The sequence below is a fragment of the Microcaecilia unicolor genome, chromosome 11 (assembly GCF_901765095.1).
Source record: "Microcaecilia unicolor chromosome 11, aMicUni1.1, whole genome shotgun sequence".
Lineage (NCBI taxonomy): Eukaryota > Metazoa > Chordata > Amphibia > Gymnophiona > Siphonopidae > Microcaecilia > Microcaecilia unicolor.
In genome coordinates this window covers 105009759-105026276 of record NC_044041.1, presented here as the reverse complement: position 1 = coordinate 105026276, position 16518 = coordinate 105009759, and the positions used below count along the sequence as shown (strand labels likewise).

At 48.5% G+C, this 16518-nt stretch overlaps 1 protein-coding gene across 4 annotated transcripts in view; it reads right to left on the bottom strand.

Moving 5' to 3' along the window:
• The window catches only part of HNRNPM (heterogeneous nuclear ribonucleoprotein M), a 170041-nt gene extending 153733 nt beyond the window's left edge, over positions 1-16308 (bottom strand). For 3 of the 4 annotated variants that reach the window (XM_030217975.1, XM_030217973.1, XM_030217974.1), the window contains exons 1-2: positions 16135-16308; positions 1755-1924 (exon numbers count right to left, since the gene is read on the bottom strand). In XM_030217975.1, coding sequence (XP_030073835.1) covers positions 1755-1924; positions 16135-16217 — 253 coding nt within the window. In that variant the 5' untranslated portion in view covers positions 16218-16308. Of the gene's footprint in view, positions 1-1754; positions 1925-16134 lie in introns of those variants that run through there. The other variant, XM_030217976.1, reaches the window with a different exon arrangement.
• Between the last annotated feature and the right edge of the window lie 210 nt (positions 16309-16518).

Sequence of the window (16518 nt, the reverse complement as noted above, 5' to 3'; positions counted from 1 at the left end):
TGAGGAGTAATAGCATAAAATCTCTTTAAATTAAGTTAATTAGATAACACCTGGACATCAACAAGTCTTGTTTTAACCAAGAGTCACAGAAGTCTAGAGAAACTTTAAACATTCCCAGACAAGCAGGTGAGAACCGATTTGGAAACTCTTGCCCATTTTATGCTCCTATATGCACAAGAGGTTATTCCTCCTAGCATAAAACGGCTGACTGACAAAGCAATTTGCTTCAACTTGAAGCAATCTGCTATGCCAGCACTGAAACTGGCATTAAATCTTTAAACAACTGGCCCAATACTGTATAAGTCAAGAGCCATTTGCATTTTGCTGAAAGTTCCAGATCTGGTTTGCACACCTCTACAAACTGTTTGGCCTTTAAGTCTTACAATAGCCATACAAACTCAAACTGCCAATTACAATGTCAAAACTACATCCCTGGTTCTTGGAATAATCCATCCAGTTCAAATTATTCATTTTCAGCCAAGTTGGTGTTTTCACCCAGATGCCAAACAAAATCTGAAATACTAAAAAGCAGTCCAAATACTAAAAAAAAATTATCTGCATCTGTAATGAGACAAGCCCTGCAAACAAGCAGAAGAGGTTTCACTGATCCTGATGGGAGCATGTGCAGAATGATGGCCGAACATCAAGGCAGGAAGCAATCTCACCATCAGATATGCCGTTCATCCACGTGCACTGGAGAGAAACCACAAGATACTTGGGAACGACATTCAAATCAAGTGTTAGCTAGTATCTACACATATATAGTTCTCAAAGGATAAAATCGTAGTTCTCCATCACACTGTGAAATTGAACATTGTAGAGTACCAAGACACAGGTTCATTCATAATTACAAAGATACTGATCACAATTAAAAGCTGTATTTTTCCATAAAGTCCCATTTTTAAAAACAGAACAAGGGAAATTACAAAACTGAAGGCAGTAACAGCTAATTAAACACACATAAGCCAACACACCTTTAAAAAGGAAACAAAGGCATTATGCAAAATTGCAGTATGAAATCTGAAATATTTGTATTAAATTACAAAAACACCACGTTAATGGTAGCTTTGTTTTAATTATGAATGTCCCAGTATGTCATAATGTAAACAAAATCTTAAAATTTAAATTCTAGAACACACCTTTTTATAAAAAAAGAATGAAATCCTTTTGAGAAATATTACTAGAAACTAATGGTATGAATACCCAATTCTCAGCTGGTTCAAACCAGGAGTCTACAATATCCAGTCATCTTAAAATTCACTTAATGTTCAGAAAGTCACAATTCACCGATTCAACGGTTCCAACCCCACTTGCTTTTAAAAACAGAAATGGTTAAGAATTTCATGTTCCTTCTTCAGATAACAGTAATGTACAAAGACCCAACAACAAAATGTTCATTCTAGAATGTCAGCGGTAGCTACCACAACCAAAATTAAAAACTTCAAAAATATTGTAATGAGAATGTGCTATACCCGAACATATGAAAAAAGATCTTCTCCAAAAGAAAATTGATCTTCCAATCTTTGATAAATGCTCTAACCATTCGGAGAGCAATATGATCGCAGAAACTACCCCTGGCAATGAGAAGTTGCATAAATCTACAGGCCTACCATGAACGGACCAAAATGTCCACAGTACGAAACCAAAATCCAAGGAAAGGAACCACAGAAAACAGGATCCTGTGTTCAGGACAAAGGGCTTGCCACAGGAATAAAGCAGACTTCTTAAGTCTGCTCCAATAAAACAGCCATTACCTTTTTCTTTCACAAGGTCTTTAAGTGACTGCCATCTCACATCAAAGGGAATATTAGAAAGGAAGGCTCGGTATCTTCTCATGGGGTGGAAATAGGGCTCAAAGCGATTCCCTCCTTTCTTGAAGCCTCTCTCTTTTCTCTTTTCATTTAGGGATGACCGATCATCATTGCTGTAAACAAATTGAGAATCATTTCCATTGTTTGCAATTCTTAAAATATATGTTCACTAGTAAAAAAAGGCCCGTTTCTGACACAAATGAAACGGGCGCTAGCAAGGTTTTCCTCGGAGTGTGTATGTTTGGGAGAGTGTATGTGAGAGTGACTGTTTGAGAGTCAGAGTGAAAGTGAGTCCAATCCATGCTCCTCTGTCACCTGGCCCCTCCATTCATCCCTATCCAGCAATTCCGCTCTCTCCCTGAGGCCTGCCCTGCAATCCATATGCATCCATGGCCATCTGTCCCCTCCATTCATCCCTATCCAGCAATTCCCCTCTCCCTGAGTCCTGCCCTTCCAATCCATGCCCATTCATGCTCCTTTGTCACCTGGCCCCTCCATTCATCCCTATCCAGCAATTCCCCTCTCCCTGAGTCCTGCCCTTCCAATCCATGCCCATTCATGCTCCTTTGTCACCTGGCCCCTCCATTCATCCCTATCCAGCAATTCCCCTCTCTCCCTGAGGCCTGTCCTGCAATCCATATCCATCCATGCCCATCTGTCCCCTCCATTCATCCCTATCCAGCAATTCCCCTCTCTCCCTGAGTCCTGCCCTCCCAATCCATGCCTATCCATGCTCCTCTGTCCCCTGCCCCCTCCATTCATCGCTTTCCAGCAATTGCCCTCTCTCCCTGAGCCCTGCCCTCCCAATCCATGGCCATCCATGCTCCTCTGTCCCCTGCCGCCTCCATTCATCCTTTTCCAGCAAGTCCCCTCTCTCCCTTCCATGACCCCCCCTCACATCCATGCTCCTCTCTCTCCCATGTCTCAGCCTGGGTCGCCCTCTTCTCCCCCCCCCCCTCGCATCCATGCTGTCGTTTCTCCCCTGCCCTCCCGCTCCCATTGTTGTACTTTACTGGCCACCCTCTTCTCTCCCCCCCAACATGCGTGTTTTTGTTTTTTTCTTGTTTTTAAATTTACCTCCGTGGCGGTTTCGGCAGCGAAGCGTCAGGGAAGGAGGCGGTGCTCCCGACGTGTAGGTTTCCCTTCGCTGTGTTCCGCCTTCTTTTGACGTCATCCTTGACGTCAGAAGAAGGCGGAACACATGGAAGGGAAGGCTAGACGTCGGGAGCGCCGCCTCCTTTCCTGACGCTTCGCTGCCGAGCGATGCGATTGGTTGAGTGTCATTGCTCCGCCCTCGACGTCATCACGTTTGACGCGTGGGCGGGGCAGACACAATGCGATCTCACCCCCTTCACTTTGCTAAGAGAGGCTTCATTAGAACGTTGGAGGTGCGTTTTATATAGAGAGATTTCTCCAAAGAAAACAAGGCTAGTATGTACCTGTCCAGAAGGGCAGAAAGTCCATGCTTACAGTAGCACCCAAAACTAAATTGATGCCCACTGGAGGAGTGGAGGGGCAGAAAAAATAAAAACTCTGCTTATCCTTTAACTTGAGCACAAACCAATCCCCCTCGTGCACCAGTTTTGTTCTTGCTCCTTTCATAAGGTAAGCAAATCTGGATGTCAGCATATACATCCAAGCAAAGGGGGAGTAGAATGATCTGTCCCATTCAATCAATCAGGGAGACTGAGCCGCATATTTTCAAAGAACGTAGCCTTCCAAAGTTCCATAGGTTTCTATGGAACTTTGGAAGGCTAAGTGCTTTGAAAATATGCCTCTATATCACTGCAAAGTCTTTATTCCTTAGCGTCCCTCCGGACCGGCCCAGAATGTGACTGATGGGTTGTGCACGCCTTTCAGCAGGTGGAGACTGAGAAAAAAATCTGTGACTCTAGCGAGCCAAAAAGAGCCCTTGCCAGCTAGAGAAACATCCAGTAAGCTCAGCCTCCAGCAGGTGGAAGGTGGTGAGCCCCTCAGTCTCATTCCTTAATTCTATATTCTTTGATAACTTAGTTCTTTAATTTCTTAGTTCTCTAATTATTTAATTTCTTGTACATTTAAAAAAAAAACCCTGCTTTTCTGAGGCAGAGGTCCGTGCAGGTCTCTCATTGCCTCAGGGGTGTCCCCCCCTTTCCCTCCCTAATGTGCCTGTAATAATTATTCTATAATTGAAACAAAATTAAAAGTAACTGGTAAGTTTCCTCAAGCTCTTCTCAGGAAGAACTTTGAAGGTAGGGAGAGGCAGCCTTTAAAAAACAAACAAACAAAAAACCAGGACTGCGCAACGTCTTCTGTTGTTGAAAAGACCGGTGTTCTTAATTTAGAAGTGCAGCTCTTATTTTTTGCCGTTTTTACTTTCGCTTTGAAGATCAGCTGTTTTCTTCCTTTCATGTCGGAAAAGCTCCGCCGCTGGTCCGTCTGTCAGCGGCAGGGTTTAGGGGCCAACAGGGTTTGCAAGTTTTGCACCACTGCTGAAGAGCAGGGTGTAGGATCGGGCGGTTCATCAGTACCGGCTGTAGAGAGGTCCGCTTCGGTTGTTTCTCTGGCGGTCACGTCCCCCTCCCTCTCCCAGATTCCTCCTCACAGTCTGTTCCTCAGGCCCTTTTGACTTCTGGGCCTCCTGCTGCCGTTCAGCTGCCCATTTTTTCTTCGGGGGAAGGAGGTTTTCCTCCAGAGTTTGTGGTACAAATGTACCAAGCCTTTTTGCTCCATAAGGCTGCTCCTATTGATTTGCCTCAGAAAAGATCTCTCATAGGGGCTTCTATGGCTAAGAAATGGTCTAGTTACCCTGAGGAGCTGGAGCAGGATTTTTCTTTTTTTCCTAGTCAGGAATTCCCTTCCTTAGAGAAGAAGGCATGGTTTCCTGAGGATCAGATTGAGGAGAAGCAGGAACAGACACCAGATGGAGAGGATTCCCTTCCGATGGGTGAGGATTCCTCGGTGGTAAGAATTTTTCATAAGGATGATCTTCAAGAACTTCTCTCTCAGGTTTCTTCTACATTACATTTTGATGATCAAGATCTTCAGGTATCCGAGCCCAGAAAGGTGAATTTGCTGGTCAAGGGTATTCGCAGAGCAGATGCTCTTTATGATTTGTTTTGGGCTTCTTCTAAGTCTATGGCTCTTTCTGTGGCAGCCCGACGTACGCTTTGGCTGTGCGGTTGGTCAGCTGATGCGGCTTCTAAGTCCAAGCTTAGTAAATTTCCCTTCAAAGGTTCTTTTCTATTTGGAGAAGAATTAGATAAGCTAGTGCATAGCCTAGGTGAGGCTAAAGTTCCTAGGTTACCGGAGGATCGTTCACGGGGTTCTGGTTGTGGTACTTTTTCTCGTCGTGGTAGAGGCCGTGATTTTTGTCATTTTCGGTCAGGCACAGTCTTTCAAGAACACTCCAGATTTTTTCAAAGGACTCAGTCCTTTCGTGGACGTCGTAGAGGAAGTCGAGAAGCAGCAACTTCCCTTTCCTCATCTTCCCGCTCTCAACAATGAAGGTTTGCGGGTCCAGCCTCTTGTTCAAGTGGGTGCTCAGTTGGCACAATTTCAAGAGAGGTGGGCCCAGATTACTTCAGACCAGTGGGTTTTAGAGATTATTCGAGAAGGGTACGCTTTAGAGTTTGCGCTCCCTTTGTCGGATGCTTTCCTAGAATCTCCGTGCCATTTTCGCAGAAAGGCCAAAGCCATCATGGATTCCCTCAGCAGGCTTCTCGATCTTCGGGCCATTTGTCGCGTTCCCTTGGCGGAGCAGCACCAAGGCCGTTATTCCATTTACTTTCTAGTACACAAGAAGGAGGGCTCCTTTCGGCCAATTTTGGACCTCAAAGCGGTCAAGCGAACACTCAAAGTGCCTTTGTTTCGTATGAAGACTTTGAGGTCTGTCATTCTTGCGGTCAGGTCCGGGGAGTTCCTCACTTCTCTGGATCTTACAGAAGACTATTTCCACATTCCTACTCGTCCTGCTCATCAGAGGTTTCTTCATTTTGCAGTCCTGTGTTCCCATTTTCAGTTTCGGACTCTTCCCTTCGGGTTGGTAACTGCTCCTCGCACGTTTACCAAAGTCATGGTAGTGGTTGGTGGCTGCGGCTCTCAGAACGTACACTTTCGTTGTACGATTTTGCCTAGATCAACCAATCGTCTAAGTAAGTAGACGATTGGTTGATCCGGGCAAAGTCGTACAACGAAAGTGTTCGAATGATAGCTCAGGTAGTAGAATTTTTACAGTCCCTAGGTTGGGTAGTCAATTTGCAGAAGAGTCATCTTCGACCTTCTCAGTCGGGGTATCTGGGGGTCCTGTTCGACAGAAAGCAAGGTCGGGTGTTTCTTCCACCGGCCCGTGTTTTCAAGTTGCAGACTCAAATTCGTCATTTTTTGCAGATGCAGTCGCCATCCGCAAGGGACTATCTTCAAATTCTGGGCTCAATGGCAACGTCAATCGATGTGGTTGTGTGGGCTAGAGCTCACATGAGATCTCTCCAGTCTCTGCTGTCGAGATGGTCGTCCCAGACGGATTCTCTTCATCAACAACTGCTACTTCCGCTCCAGGTGAAGACCAGTCTGCGGTGATGGCTTCGAGAGGCCAATGTGACCAAAGGCATGCCTCTAGATCAACCCCTATGGACTGTGCCGATGACAGATGCCAGTCTCCAAGGCTGGGGAGCTCACTGTCAAGGGCAGTTTGCTCAGGGTCTCTGGTCTCATCAGGAGACATTATGCTCCATCAATCTGTTGGAAACCAGAGTGATTCGTCTAGCGCTCCAAAAGTTTCTTCATCTTCTGAAAAGCCAGGCTACTAATATGAGTAATGTCAGACAATGCAACAGCGGTAGCATATATCAATCGACGAGGAGCCTGCTATTGGAGTGAGCGGCGTCGCTGCTACTTCAATGGGCGGAGATCCATCCGGTGGCTCTATCAGCAGCGCACGTAGCAGGAGTACTAAATGTTCAAGCAGATTTTCTCAGTCATCAAATTCTCGATCCCGGAGAGTGGACATTAAGCACAGTGGCGTTTCAGCTCCTGGCTGATCGTTGGGGGTCCCCCAGGATGGATCTCTTTGCCTCCACCGGCAATGTAAAACTTCCTTTCTTCAATTGTCGAAAGGATCCAAAAGCGCAGGGAGTGGACGCTCTTCTTCAACCCTGGCTGGCCGATCTAATGTATGCCTTTCCTCCTTGGCCTCTGATAGGGCGTCTTCTTCAGAAGGCCGAGACGCACATGGTACGTCTGATTTTGGTGGCACCGGCCTGGCCTCGAAGGCCGTAGTATGCCGACCTTTGACGTCTTCTGGTGGATCTTCCTTTCAGGCTTCCGGTCACGAAAGATCTCGTCGCAGGGTCCGGTCGTTCATCCCGATCGTTTCTGTCTTACTCTTGAAAGGGCTAAACTGATTAAGAAAGGTTATTCCGCTCAGGTCATTGCTACTATGCTGCACTCTCGTTGTCATTCTACCTCTTTGAATTATGTGTGCACTTGGAGCATATTTGAGGAATTGTGTAAGGAGTTTCGTCTATCTCCTTTTACTGCTTTGGTTCCGCAAATTTTAGATTTTTTGCAGCGAAGTATTGACAACGGTCTTGCTTTGGCTTCTCTTAAGGTACAGATTGCGGCCTTGACTTGTTTTCATGGTCGCATCCAAGGGAAATCTCGCACTAGTCACCCGATGTGGTGCGTTTTTTGAGGGGAGTTAATCTCCTTCGTCCTCCCTCGCAATGTTCTTTTCCTCGATGGGATCTCAATTTGGTGCTTACAGTTCTTACTAAGCCCCCTTTTGAGCCTTTGTCGTCCTGTACTTTGAAGGACTTGACTCTGAAGGCTATGTTTTTAATGGCAGCTGCTTCGGGTAGGAGGGTTTCAGAGTTGCAGGCGTTGTCTTGCAGATCGCTGTTTTTAGAATTTTGTTCAGATCAGGTAGTGTTCCGGCCAGTTCCTTCTTTTCTCCCCAAGGTAGTAACTGTTTCATGTTTCTCAGCTGGTGGTCTTGCCGGTGTTAGGTTCTTTTTCCGGCTCAGAGGAGCAGCAGCTTTTAAAGTGTTTGGTTGTCAAACAGGTGTTGAAACACTACATTAAGTCTACTGATCACTTCCGACAATCTGATCATTTGTTTGTTCTGCGCGCAAGGGGTTCATGGCTGAACTGCGGCGATAATTGCCCGAAGCATTTCCATGCGGAAGTGACGCACTCAGAGCTTTGTTTACTCCCTTGAGATCTAGCACTGGGCGAAATGAACCTCCTTTCTTTGGAACCACGAAATAGATGGAATAGCAGCCGAGACCGCACCACAGGAGCGAATCAAATTTTCCAACATGTCCCTTACCGCCTCCATCTTACTTAGAGACTTGCAAGGGGATTCCAGGAAAAAATATAACAGATTTCGAGCAAACTCTAGCTTGTAACCGTCCCCGATTACCTCCAGCACCCATTCGTCTGACGTCACCCTGGCCCATTCTTCCAGATAAAAGGACAGCCGTCCCCCTATTGACCCTGGAAGATGGACCAAGGCCCCATCATTGGGCACGAGAACCCGGGGTGGGTCTGGAAATCGCACCACCTGAGCAGCGCTCTCCTCGAAACAGCTGCTGCTTCTGAGGAAAACGGGGCTTAGAGAAGGCTGCCGATCTACCTGGCCGAAAATGTCTTGCCTCCCGAAACCGGGCCCGAGATGGGAACGCCCTATAAGAGGACCTAGGCCTATCCTCCGGCAAACGACGGCCTTTAGAATCCCCCAAATCCTTCACTATCCTGTCCAGATCCTCGCCAAACTGAAGTTCAGTTCTGGAGGCCGCATCTTGTTAAGGATGTAAAAAGAATTGAAGCAGTGCAAAGAAAAGCTACGAGAATGGTATGGGATTTGCATTACAAGATGTATGAGGAGAGACTTGCGGACCTGAACATGTATACTCTGGAGGAAAGGAGAAACAGGGGTGATATGATACAGACGTTCAAATATTTGAAAGGTATTAACCTGCAAACGAACCTTTTCCGGAGATGCGAAGGCAGTAGAACAAGAGGACATGAAATGAGATTGAAGGGGGGCAGACTCAAGAAAAATGTCAGGAAGTATTTTTTCACGGAGAGAGTAGTGGATGCTCGGAATGCCCTCCCGCGGGAGGTGGTGGAAACGAAAACGGTAACGGAATTCAAACATGCGTGAGATAAACATAAAGGAATCCTGCTCAGAAGGAATGGATCCTAAGGAGCTTAGACGAGATTGGGTGGCAAAGCCAGTGGCGGGAGACGGAGATGGTGCTGGGCAGACTTATACGGTCTGTGCCAGAGCCGATGGTGGGAGGCGGGACTGGTGGTTTGGAGGCGGGGATAGTGCTAGGCAGACTTATACGGTTTGTGCAAGAACCGGTGGTGGGAGGCGGGGATAGTGCTGGGCAGACTTATACCGTCTGTGCCCAGAAAAGGACAGGTACAAATCAAGGTAAGGTATACACAAAAAGTAGCACATGTGAGTTTATCTTGTTGGGCAGACTGGATGGACCGTGCAGGTCTTTTTCTGTCATCATCTACTATGTTACTATATAAGTTTGCCCCGAAATGGCAAACGAGCAATGTGCGACTTAGAAGCCGTATCCGCCGACCAGTGACGAAGCCACAACCATCGGCGGGCGACCACCGCGAGAGCCAGCTCCTTGGCCGAAGCCCATCATACAATAAATCCGCCAAATACGCGAGACCAGCCTCTAGCAAAGGCAAATTTAGCCACCAACTCTTCCGAGGTGATCGCCTTCTGAACCCAAGACAAAATGGCTGCATAGGACCCACAGACCGACGCCTGCATGCATAACGCTGCCATTTCGAAGTACGCTTTTAAAGAAGATTCTAACTTCCTATCCTGCGGATCTTTAAGTGCCGTCCCGCCTTCCACCGGCAAAGTAGTCCTCTTAGTGACCGCCGAAAATCTTCTCCCTCACCCTCCGGAAGAGGATATAAACACACCAAGGCTCTCGCCACACACAACCCAATTGCAAGGGCTTGAAATACAAGACGTGTCAACCTTTTCTCACATGAGCACGCAGTTTTGGAATACACTGCCGCGCAACTTAAGAACAATCCACGAGCAAGCTTCCTTCCGCAGATTATTGAAGACCCATCTTTTTGAAAAAATTTACGGAAAGAGCCAAAACACAAAATCCACACTCACAGTTCACTAATGCATCATACATCCACTTCTGAACTCTCATCCCCCGTAATCTCACATCACTCATACCTTTACTCACAGAAATATGCATACCATATGTCTTTATGCCTTATCGCCCTTTAAGCTCCCATTGTCTCCTTCCAACGTTTCAATGTTTGTGTTCCATTGTTACATTCCTTAACGACACTTCGATTGCCTCGCATAATTCTGCACAATGTAATCCATAACCAATTTGTAACAAACTGTATTTCCATCATTCATCTCATACTGTAAGCTACACTGAACCCGCAAAAAGGTGGGAAAATGTGGGATACAAATGCAATAAATAAATAAATAAAACCCTGCTTCCGGAGTGTCCCACTGCCCCGCAATGAGAACTCTCATCACATCATGAATGTGAAGAGTACGGGACGGACGCTTAGTCCCCGACATTAGTAGAGGGAGCTGCCGAGGAGGTATCCGGAGCCGAGATATTCAGTATCCCCAAGGACAATAAGATTTGTCAACTTGAAGAAACAACCACACTGCCGTAGGGTCATCACACCCCTCAGACGGAATTTCCTCCTCCAGAAAATCAGACCGGGTCAGTTGGGAAACTATTGACAACTGACCGTCATCTACCTCAGACCCCAATTCTGACCCAAAATCCACCTCCCGGCTATCCAAGCGAGTTCTCTTAGCCAAAGATGGAGAAGAAAGTGATACTTCCTCGTGAGGGGACCCTTAGGCGTCCTCTCCAGCAAGCCAACCCCCCCCCCCCCCCCCCCGGGATCGTTTCATTAGAAAGGCTCTGTGCAATAACAGCACAAATTCGGGGGAAAAGGGCACTCCCTGCTCAGCCCCACTAACCTGTGAATCACCAGCCGTTTCTTCAACATTCATCGGCTTATGAGATGAGGCACAGGAAGGCCCACAACCTGCTCTCTACCCCCCCCCCCCAAAGTCAAAATGGCGTCCGAAAAAACGTCACGAGGGGACTCAGCTCGGGAAAACCGTCGCACTGCCTCTACTGCTATCTCTGCTCCCCCGGAGCCTGTCTGCACTAAGTCCGTAGCTCTAGCTGATCGCGAATCAGCTGTTTGCTGCTTCCGCACTTCAGGCTCCGCTGCCACCCGCCCTTTTAACGGCGTGACGGCGCCAAAATCTTCGGCTGCCAGATGGGAGGGCCACCCGGAGGGAGCGAGCAACGGAACTGCTCCCGCTGCTCTCCCCCCATGGACCGATTTTTCCCGTCCCATAGAAGAGCCTGCCTGCCCCGCCGAAGCTCGAGGGCAGGAACTGCACCGGGAGCAGCGTTTTACAGACTCAGAAGGGGCTGCCATATGCCCTGCCTGAAAAAGCTCACAGAGCCCTCCTCCCCACCTGCTCAAACGGCTCCCCCGCCCAACTGGACAACTCCTGGTACTGTGAGAGCCTGAGAACCATGTACCATTTCTTTTTTTTTTTTTTTTTAAAGAAAAATAGGGGATTCCTGCCAACCTGACAGCGGGAGGGGGGAGAAAGGGAGGGACCCAGGAGGACCAGGTATCCCTTGCTCAGCACCTTAGCGAGCTCTCAACCTCGTGGGGTACCTCAAGTCATCACGAGGGAACGGGCGAGGAGTGCCAAAATCCAGGGCTGCAGAGAGAGAATACTGAGGTTTGGCTGGCTACACATGACCATATAGAGCCTCAGAAGTTCTCTCTCTGTCTGCTGGCAGAGGGACATAACCCACCAGTCTCTGAATTGATCTGTGGGACGCTATGGAAGCTGCAGCTTAAGGCTCTCGCTGCCACAGAGCAGCTGCACGGGTCAACTGGGCCTCCAACCTCGCTCGAGTCTGCAAACTGCCCCAGGCCTCCTTCTCAGAAGCCCTTTCTTAAATCTGCCCCAGCTCCCAAGTCACATCTTGTGAAAGGCCTGCACATAAAACTGCCGGAATCGCAGGCTAATCAGGCCACAAGGGTGCTTCAGCCTTGCAATATGGCGCAGCAGTTAAGATAGCGCCCTGAGGAGCGCACACAAGCCCAAGAAAACAGCTGTCCTGCGCCCTCCAAAACAAACAGGGAAGGAGCCCAATGCTCCATGGAGTTGGGCTGTACAGTGGAGCTCTGGCACAGGAAACATCGGGAGCCGCTGCTCTCCCCACCAGCGCTAGAAGGGTACCGCATACAATTCAAGATTCTCCTCCTTACCTACAAATGCACCCGGTCTGCGACTCCTCGCTACCTCTCTACCCTCATCTCCCCCTATGTTCCCGCCCGTAACCTCCGCTCACAGGACAAATCCCTCCTTTCAGTTCCCTTCTCCACCACTGCCAACTCCAGGCTCCGCTCATTCTGCCTTGCCTCACCCTACGCTTCGAACAATCTTCCTCAACCCCTACGCCAAGCCCCCTCCTTACCCATCTTCAAATCTCTGCTTAAAACTCACCTCTTCAATGCTGCTTTCGGCACCTAACCTTTCGTGAAATATAGTATGCCCTATCAGACGGACTCTACACTTGCCTTTAGATTGTTTAGATTGTACACCTGTCTTTTAGATTGTAAGCTCCTTGAGCAGGGACTGTCCTTCCATGTTAAATTGTACAGCGCTGCGTAACCCTAGTAGCGCTTTAAAAATGTTAAGTAGTAGTAGTAATTACTCATCCCCTCAGGAATCGCTGTCACATGCCAAGTCGTTCCTCACATCCCTCAGTCGGTACTGCAAACCGGCATCAGCACTGGACGAATCAGACTGAAGAGGATTTTTTTTTTAACAGTGCTCAAACGCTATTTTTTTTTTAAGGCAAGAGAGGACGCTGGGGAAAAAGAAGCCTCAGACAAAGTCAGGAGAGTGAGAACCACAAACCCCAGTCAGGAGGGGGCGATGAGGGACAGACCTGGCACCACCAGGTGTGCACTCAAGTCTCAGGACACTTCTGACCCCAGAAGCTCGACTAGACCCAGGGGACCAGGCCAGGAGCCAAAGGCCAGACTGTAAGCCAGAAGCGATTGAGATCTTATTTCCACTGGACCCTGGTGAAGGAACCCACAACCTCTGGGTACAGGAAGAGGCTCGGCCACCAGCAGGTGCATTAGATCCGCATACCACAGACAATGGGGCCAGTCAAGATCCACCAGACAAACCAGTTAAGGACGGCCTATCAGATGTCACGGCGAAACCAGGGCATCTGTCCCCTGCGAGGCTGAAGAATCACTGTCTTAGCATTGGAACATGTGGCTATGAAGTAGATCACAGACGGCCTCCAAAGGTCATGAATAAGCTTGTAGGCCCTCCAGCCCCAGGTTCCACTCCCCAGAATCCAATTGGGAGAGGCTCAAGTCCACTGACAGAACCAAGTGGCTGAGGTTTGCAACCTCCAACGCCACCTTGCTTTTTTACATAAGCCACCACTGTGCCATTATCCATCATCACATACCGCCTTTCCCCAAAGCAGGGAAAGGAATATCCTCAAGGCCAGGCGTACTGCACACATCTCATGTCAGTGGACAGACCAAAATGATTCCAGGGAAGACCAAGTCCTTGGAGTCACCCAGCCCGTGCAATGAGCTCCCCAGGCAAGAAGAATCGCATCAGTGGTAACTACTCCCAATGGAGGTGACACAGCCCAGGTAAAGAGGCAGCAGGCACTCAACATCCTGGGCCCAGATCAACCAATCATCCAGGTAGAACATACCATATCATCTCAAATAGGCCACTATCACCTTGGAAAAGGTGCAGGGAGCCAGCCCAAAAGGCAGGACCCGAAACTGGAAATGGCACCTATGAACAAAAACAGATACCGCTTGCGATGCGCCACAACTGGAACGTGCAGATAAGCCTCTGTTATATCCAAACACATCAAAAACTCGCGTTCAGTCCCTTTAAGTCCAGGATGGACTGGAAGGAGCCGCCCTTCTTAGGACCACAAAATAAATGGATTAACAGCCCAGACCTTGCTCTACCCAAAATGAAAGGCCCCAAAGTAGGCTTAAAGTTGCCTGCTCCCCTGGAGCAGCCCCTAGCGGACAAGGATCTCTAGGAGCCCTTCCGTCTGAACTCAGGGATAGGCCGCAACTCCACGTCTTTCACCAAAATCTCCATGTCCTCCCCAAATAGTAAGCATCCCTTAAAGGACAGCTGACCTATGGAGCTTCTTGGGGAGTTGCATCCACAACCCAATGATGGAGCCTTAGTCAGTACCGTCCCACTACATGGACCAGAAGAAGAGGAAGACCAAGTCAAAGGATGTGTGTCAGAAAAGGCTGCACACCAGACAAGAACTTCCAGAGACCCACAACTGCTGCAACCATTGCAACATGATCACATAAAACAGAGGCCCGACTCTCCAAAATTTAAATCGAGATGAAAACTGCTGCTCCACCCGCTTCCCATGAAGATTGCGGACAGCTGAACCCCCCTGGACAGGGACAGCCACCTTCTTGGTGACCAGCTCTCCACATCTTCGGGAGCAAAGGCATATAGATGCTCCAGGGCCCTGGTCCCCATGAGCGCCCCCTTAAGGCAACTCTCATTTCGCAAGCATTACGCTGCCTTGTAGAGAAGAAAAATGCTTCAGGGGCCCCACAATGACCTCTGGCGATCCTCCACAAAGGGATCCATAGCAATAGTCTTGAACATCCCAACAGCTGTCATGACATTGTCAAACAGACAAAAAAAAACTCCTCCCCACAGAAGAGCCAAAATCACACGGGAACACTCTTCTTTCACCTCTTATGGGGAAGGATGCTCCTCAAAATTGGCATCTAAGGGGAGACTGGGTGCCTGAGACCCCCCCACCTGATCCTCAGGGATCAAAGTGGCGGCACTTGGGGTGTCAGAAGCCCCCCCCCCAGCATCTGGCCCCCAGAAAAGGGTCCCAGCCACAATTAAAAACTTAACGGCTCCATTGGGATCTCCCTCCCCAAACCCTTCCCCCAGCTGTTTCCAAAGTTGGAAACAGCCCATTGCAGGAGGGACAGAGCTGGCAGCTATACTAAGCTGTCAGCTCTTGCACACTGCACAAAGTTCACGTGGCAGACGATACTCCCTTAAGGGCCAACCTCAGCCTGGAGCTCTAGCATCTCAGCATGTATGCTTTTTAAGCCTCTTTCACACAAATATCTTTACTCCTCCATGTTAACCAGACAGAACCAACTGGAACTTATTCCCTACCCCACGTGCCTGTGAGATGCAGGGAAGCCCGGGGAAGGGACACCCAAACTAGGTGGGCAGGCTACAAGAGGTAGGGAAATTGGACTCGTTTCCCTCTGTCAGGGTCCCACAGAACTGAGCCACACTCCTGATCCAGTGAGCTCTTGGGGGCAGCAGAGCAAGGCTCTGCGCTCAACCAGATCCAAGCCACAGCAGAGTGGGGAGCTAGGACCAGGAGCATCTGACTGATCTTAACATTTGCTAGAAATATTGAAAATACTGTAACTTTCCTAGCACACCAGCAAGTTATACAGGGTGAGTTCACTGAAAAGCCTAGCACTCTCTACCTCCATCTGCTGGTAAGACAAATAAAACCCACATGTTCTGAACAGTGGAGCCTAAGACGACAAGAAATGTGGGTAGGAACCTGTAGCATGGGTATCACTAGAGCAAGATTAAGAGGGCGTTTAAACTGTACTGGATGTTAAAGATTATTAGAGAGAGAGAAAAGGCCAACATGGGGCAAAATAGATCTCAAAGCCAAGTGCGAGGAGGCGGGCCTTACAACTAAATAATTCTGTATCACAGAACTACTACTACTACTAATTAATTTTATAGCGCTACAAGACGAACGCAGCGCTGAACACATATGCAAGTACTCTCTCTGCCTCACAGTCTAGGTTTTTGTCCTAGGGCAATGGAGGATTAAGTGCTTTGCCCAAGGTCAAAAGGAGCTGCAGTGGGAATTGAAACCAGGTCTCTAGGATCAAAGCCCACTGCACTAACCATTAGGCTACTCCTCCAGAACAAAAATACATAAGATTTTTAAATACTGGTGTACAGTCGTATGCTTTTACAGAACCCTTTTTAAAAATGTTTTCGTGCACAATACACCCCCCACCCCCGAATAAGGAATCGGAACCCGGCCCAAACCGATCCTTCCTAGTCCTAGCTCTCCCCGTTTTGGCCTCCATCCCTCCCACAATGGCTGCACACAAAACACCGTTCCATCCCTCCTTTCCACCGCACGCGATTCCTAGTGCTAGCGCCAACACTTCCCCTCCTCACCCTTTACTGTCGGTCTCGCTGCCCGGGGCGGCTCCTCCGTTGCTAGCGTTATCATCCATGCTGCCTTCCGCCTCGGTCGCCATTTCCTCACAGACTTACTAGCGCGTCTGCTTTCTCTGTACTCTTTCTGCGTGGGATAGAAAATGGCGGCGGAAGAAACGGATTAAACACCGCAAGGCGAACTGGGAAGGGCGGGATTGTGACGTAAGGTCAGGGAGGAGCGCGAGGCTGCTGCTGATAGGCTAAATGGAGAGCTCGTCGAGGACGCGCGCGGGAAATGTACTGCTCTGTCTTTGTGTAATAAAAACCCAGGGGAGAGGGAAAGGGAACGGGAATTTTTGGATTTAGTTCATGCCTTTTTCTGTATTGCAAAAGGTGACTTAC